Source organism: Gossypium hirsutum, chromosome A06 (genome assembly GCF_007990345.1).
Source record: "Gossypium hirsutum isolate 1008001.06 chromosome A06, Gossypium_hirsutum_v2.1, whole genome shotgun sequence".
NCBI classification, from domain to species: domain Eukaryota; kingdom Viridiplantae; phylum Streptophyta; class Magnoliopsida; order Malvales; family Malvaceae; genus Gossypium; species Gossypium hirsutum.
In genome coordinates this window covers 104,542,219-104,548,953 of record NC_053429.1, presented here as the reverse complement: position 1 = coordinate 104,548,953, position 6,735 = coordinate 104,542,219, and the positions used below count along the sequence as shown (strand labels likewise).

Below are 6,735 nucleotides of genomic sequence, written 5' to 3'. Positions count from 1 at the left end.
AACTTCTAAATTTAAATAATAGAAAATTATTTTAAAAATTAGAATTGCATTGATATTAACTTCAAACATTTAAAGTTGTATAGAAGATTATTGCATGTACAAGTTTATATGTGCAATTTGTTCTCTTTTTTTAATAGTTCTTTTGTATATGTTAACAATTCTAAAATGCAACAAAATTAAATATCTCAAAAGATAATTTTATAATATGAGAAAATATTAACAAAATATAAAAAATAGAAATTGTTTTGTAAAAAAATTATAAAATATAGTGTAGCATTTAGTCTCATGTTATTAGTTAAAAGAGGAAGAAATCCCACATTGTTTAATAACAAGCTGTAAACCTATTCATGAGTCTATATATACAAATATATCATATCCCACATTGCTTAAGAAAACAAGGGAAATGAGACTTTGAGTCTATATAAAGATTTGCTCTATAAATTTTATTTTCATATTAGTTGGTAACACCTTAAAAAAAATGTTGCTATCACTTTGAGTCTTTTTTAAGGTTTATTCTTGTAAATTTTTAAAAAAATTGGTCTATTTTTATAATATTTAAAAAAATTACCTTTGTTAAAAATTTAAACATGGACTAAAACACGTTCTTGGGGGAGTGTATTTGTCACATCAATAAAATGCGTCTATGAGGGTGCAATTTATGCTGATATGGCAAAAATGCTTCCCCAAGGATGCATTTTGCTGGCATATCCTCTACAATCGCGTTGATGTGGACGCGCTTTTAAGGAATTTGGACATTTTCAGTAAATAATCAAAAAATTGACTCATTTTCGTAAATAATTTTGGAAATAAGTTTTTTTTAATAAATTAGCCTATTAAATATAAAATAATAATTAAACAAAAAATATAAAAATATTAGAATAATAGTTTTCATTTAGAAAATGAATGATGTTTTTTTTCCTTTTTCAAATGGAACCAAGAAAAGAAGACCGTTCCTCCATATTCGTACATTTTTAATTTTTTCCTTTTCTTTTTCTTGTTCTTTAATTTAGAGTAGTTTCCCTCTCTTATACTCTCAACTCTCGTCTACACCGATTTAACGTTCCTTTTTTCCCCCTGTTTTCAATTACTCAAATTTCCACAAATTCCCAGACTTCACTGTCTGAAAAACCAAGCTGACAAGGACATTTGTTGGGTGTCCTTCACTTTCTTACAGATCACAATTTAGAAAAATCAATCCTACCCTAAACCATAGAAAACGAGTAAGAGAAAGCAAAAACACACCTTATCAATGGTGGCTGGTAAGGTAAGATTGGCAATGGGGTTTCAAAAATCATCTGCGAACTCAAAGCATGATACTCCATCAAAACCGCCATCGCCATCCCCAAGCTCAGGGAACAAGAACACTACTTCAGCAAAAGCTGTTTTCTCACGTTCATTTGGTGTTTATTTCCCTCGATCCTCAGCTCAAGTCCAGCCTCGTCCACCAGATGTCACTGAGCTTCTCCGATTGGTGGAAGAGTTGAGGGAACGAGAGTCCAGGCTCAGAACAGAGCTTCTAGAGCACAAGCTTTTAAAAGAATCAGTGGCCATTGTCCCCGTGCTGGAAAATGAGATCGTCGTTAAAAATGCAGAGTTGGGACGAGCTTTGGAAGAGATTGAGGGCTTGAGAAACAAAAACGCGATGTTGAAAACAGAAGTAGAGGAGATGAAGGGAAAGATTGAAGAAGAAAAGGAGGAGAAGGAGAAGAAAGTGAGAGAAATGGAAGAAGAGATAGCGGAGCTGAAGGAAACGGTGTCGTCTTCCTCTTCTGATCGTAATAGTAAGGCGGATATTACGGCGGAAACCGACGAATTGATTTCCTCTTCGCAGCAGTTTCAAGGGTTTGTGGAAGTTAGTGTGAAGTCCAATTTGATAAAGAATTTTAAGAGAAATAATAATAATAATAAATGTACGAACGCCATTGTTTTTAGTGCTTTCAGTAATGAGAAAGTTGAGAGCTCGGAGTTCAAAAGAGAGGAAATCGAAAATGAGAGACCCAGACACTCGAGGAGTAAGTCGGAGGAAATCGTTGAGTCTACTAGTGTTAACATCAGATCTCGTGTTCCTAGAGTTCCAAAACCACCGCCGAGACCTTCGTCGTCGTCCTCATCTTCATCCACGTCATCCAATAGCTCCTCTGATTCCACAGAGAAACAAATTTCTCCACCACCACCACCTCCGCCGCCTCCTCAGGCAGCAGTGAAGCAAGTTTCACCTCCTCCACCACCGCCTCCGCCTATAAAAGCTATTGCGCCGCCACCACCACCGCCGCCTCAGAAGGGGATGAGGACAATTGCAGCAAAAGTGAAGAGAGTTCCGGAGGTTGTGGAGTTTTATCACTCGCTTATGCGCAGGGAATCAAAAAGAGAGGCGGGTGGCTGTAGCGTGCCGGAGGTTTTACCGGCAACCGCGAATTCAAGGGATATGATAGGGGAGATTGAGAATCGGTCAACTCATTTGCTGGCGGTGAGTTTCGATTATTTTTTTTAGTATTTATTTACGATAATGCCACTGTGACAGGTGACTAGTTGTCAATTGCTCTCTCTTGATTTATTTGTTTTAGATAAGACAGAACCGATTGGGAATTTTAGAAAAAGAAAAGAAAAGGTGTAATTTTTGAATTTCAAATAATAACCTACATATCCTTAGCCATTTAAAATCAGTTTGATTTAGTGATAATTATAATTTTGTGGTAACAGATAAAGACAGATGTGGAAACACAAGGAGACTTCATACGGTTTTTGATCAAAGAAGTTGAGAATGCCGCGTTTACAGATATTGAGGATGTCGTGCCTTTTGTTAAATGGCTGGACGACGAGCTCTCTTACTTGGTACATTTATGCTATATTTTCTCTACTAAGCATTCAAATTTGAATCATAGGTGATGAGTGTGTTTTGTTGTTGATATTAGGTGGATGAAAGAGCGGTGCTAAAGCATTTTGAATGGCCAGAACAGAAGGCGGATGCATTGCGGGAGGCGGCGTTTGGGTATTGTGATCTCAAGAAACTAGAATCCGAGGCTTCATTGTTTCGTGATGATCCCCGCCAACCTTGTGCTCCGGCTCTCAAGAAGATGCAGACTTTACTTGAAAAGTATATAATCCTTATGCTTTTTGATGCATTTTTTTTTAATGAATTTGTTCTGATTCAGTTGTTTATGGGTGCAGGTTAGAGCATGGCGTTTACAATCTCTCGCGAATGAGAGAATCTGCTACAAGCCGATACAAAGGTTTCCAAATTCCTATGGATTGGATGCTTGAAACTGGAATTGTGTGCCAGGTAATTTAAATATATATAAGTTCGGAATATGATGCATCAAATATATTTTAAAAAATTGAGTAAACTCATCTTCGTTCTTAAATTAATGGGTCAATTCAATTTGGTTTTAGATTTTAGGTCTATCTTTTAACTAATCTTTAGCTTTTTGGATCTCGCGAAGGCAAAATGTATTATTATACTTTAACTAGTATTTGCTAGGCAACAAAATGACGGTTGCTTATGTGGAATTCGAAGAGAATAGGATTCTCAATCTTATGTGACTCGTTCTCGAGTGTGGGTCTCTATCTATTTTGGGCATGTTCAATTTTCTTTAAGATTTTCATCATTATATGGATCTTTATCCAACATTCCTAAGGGTTAAAACAACATAGGCACTGCATATCGTAACGGTCATTGTTGATGAGATTGATAATGCTTTCTTTATATCATCTAAAACAAACATGAAAGTTGTATCAACTTACTCCGTTCTTGTTTGTCCTTTCATGTTGAGATTCTGTGTATCTTGCCCCATTTATTCCAAATTAGTTATAGAATGTTTGATAAAAAAGTAAACTGATTTATTTGGACAATTGTATGTTCACATGTACCTCATTTCGACGTATAAAGTTTAGATTTTAACAGTAAACATAGATAAAATTTTTAACAAAATAATTTATTTGGTCTTTGATTTAACCTATAAGAACTAATTTATCTATTTTTTTTTAGAAAGGGTAAAATGCAATCTGAATATTAGTATAAATGTCTCAATGTGTTTTCTAATGATGAATTCCAGTTGTTGCTGCTATTGGTGTTTGTTAACTCATTAAAATGCCAATCAATTGTTGCAGATCAAGCTAGCGTCGGTCAAATTAGCGATGAAGTACATGAGACGAGTATCTGCCGAGCTCGAAGCAGTTGGGGGCGGGCCTGAGGAAAAGGAGCTGATTGTTCAAGGAGTTAGATTTGCATTCCGCGTACATCAGGTTAATAATTCTCATTAATTTCTACAACTTAGGACAAAACACTCTTTTTAACTTTTTTGCTTATACAACTCTATTTGTCGCAGTTTGCTGGAGGATTCGATGTCGAAACAATGAGGGCTTTCCAGGAGCTGAGAGACAAAGTCAGCTCGTGCCATGTTCAATGCCAAAACCAAGAACAAAACCCTATTTGCAGGTCTACATCTTGCTAAATTAATCTCTGACAGCAGACTCAGCTTCAGAATCCGAAACCCGAACCCAGTTTTCATTGTAAAGAGAGAAAAAAAAATCAATGTTTGTGAATACAATGCCTAGTGCTATGTTTATCAACAAATTCAATTGATTCAACGGCAAAATCTATTCAAAGTGTCACCATAAAAATCTGCAATGCTGCCAGCCTCATTGAAACTGGAATTTGCAGCAAAACCTAACAGGCTTTAACTTCGTCATTGGATATATCTAAACCCAGCTGTTGTGATAGTGTTTACTTAATGTAGTGATTGAATTTAGTCGTAAAATATGGTTTAAATCAAAATATGAATCTTGCAGCTTTATAAATTGGATTACTAAGCATAGCATAGCTTGGTTGCCGATGTTAACGCAAAGTGGGGTGGACCTATATCATTAACTGTAGCCAACAACTTTACTATCGAAGGAAATTAAGAAATGTTTGGTGTGCCAACAAATTTTTATCTTTGTGCTGTGTTTTAGCATGTGAATGTGATCATAATACGTGGGGAATCTTGTAATTTGGTAAAACTTGAAAGCTATAATTGAAACTTAAAGACCAATCTAAACACAATTTCTTTGGTTTAGGGGTCATAAATTTGAGTTAGGTGGAGATTATATTAATGAAAAATGATTCTTCTATTAAAGTGCAGCTCCACCACCCAATCTCCCTAAATTGGCATTCCACTTTTATCCAACCATAATTGTAGGATCTTGTTATTGGGATTTTGGCAGGAGAAATGGTGTGCAACTTTTAATGGATGGGATATAAGATTACCTTATTTGATTTATTCTAAAATTTAGATGTTTGATTTATAAAATGTAAGATTATTTAAAAATAAATTTTAATAAATTATTTTTATTATCAAATTTTTTCTTTTTATAAATTCAACATTTTTTAATCTTAATTTTTTTATAAAATTATAATAACTTAATAAATTTATTTTTATGCCCTTATATGTCATATGATTTCAAATTAACAATTATTGAACTTAATTATGATAGTTTATTTATATGATTTATGATGTTTATCTTAAAAATTTTGGTTTGCTTTCATGTGAAAAGAGAAGTGAAATAAAAATCATAATGTAAACCTTAAGTTGTCTATGCTATTTAATACAGTTTGGAGTTCCCAACAAGTTTAAGAAGATTGGATTTTTTTTAACAGTCTAGGTTTTTTAAAAAAAAAAACTGATTAATGTTAGTTACAATTTGGGTTTTGTCTAGTAAACTGTTATTATAAGATAAAAAAATGGAGGATTTTATTTTCAAAAAATAAAATTATCTATAATATATATAAAAGAAGAGTTTAAAAAAAACTTTTGAATTGATTTTTTTTATGACAGTATTAAATTGACACTTAAGAATATTTATAATTCAATTTAAAATTTTTAGTTATAACTCTATTTAAAAATAAGTTGTGATTATTTTATTTATTTTAATATAAAGTTATAACTTGAATAAAGTCTAAGCATACTTACTACTAATAAGTTAAAATAGCAAATAATTAATGTTAAAATTGTTATGAATATCTTATTAAGTGGATGTCCATTATGATAAAGATAAAGTTTTGATATACTTTAAATTCTAATAGCTATTAGAATTAGATCTCTACTTCTTTTATACTTCTTATGCCTATAAATAGAGACTGTGATGAAGCATTGTAATCATCCCTTTTGATCAATAAAGTACATTATCTATTGCTTTCATATTTTCTTTATTCTTTATTCTTTATTCTCTTCATCTCTCTTTATTTTATAACACATTATCAGCACGATGATTCTCTATTTTTTTCAAAATCTTTCGAAGCTATCCCACATACCAAATTCTTTTTCACCTTAAACTTTCACCCTTACAATTTCATTTTCAAGATGTTGAAAGATTCAATATTAGAATGGATTATGGTTCTTAGTCCTGATCTTTGATTTATTGTACAAGTATGAGTAAAATATAGATTTGGTAAGAAATTTTTATATTTCGACCATATTTTATTTTCCAATTAATGTATGATTACTATTAATTTTTATTTGACATAAATTTCACATTCTAATGGTACTTGATTTTTGCCTTTCCAGGTTAATTTTTTTATTTATGTAAAAGACATAATTGTTGATTAGATAAGTTTGCTATTAATATGGTATGTTTTCTCTATTTTTTTTATAAATCATTCTTTTTGAAGTTTTTTAAATTAAGTTATATTATGCATAATATTTAGATGTTTTGATTATTAAATTACTTGTATTAAATATTCTTGAAATTTTATTAAAA

At 32.1% G+C, this 6,735-nt stretch overlaps 1 protein-coding gene across 1 annotated transcript; it reads left to right on the top strand.

Annotated features, from left to right (window-relative positions):
- The first annotated feature begins 930 nt into the window (after positions 1–930).
- On the top strand, positions 931–4,587 carry LOC107962265 (protein CHUP1, chloroplastic). The gene is made up of 6 exons (XM_016898583.2): positions 931–2,467; positions 2,701–2,832; positions 2,913–3,094; positions 3,169–3,280; positions 4,108–4,242; positions 4,326–4,587. Exons 1-6 carry the CDS (start codon positions 1,250–1,252, stop codon positions 4,449–4,451), a joined length of 1,905 nt encoding a protein of 634 aa, XP_016754072.1. The 5' UTR covers positions 931–1,249; the 3' UTR covers positions 4,452–4,587.
- Positions 4,588–6,735: the final 2,148 nt, after the last annotated feature.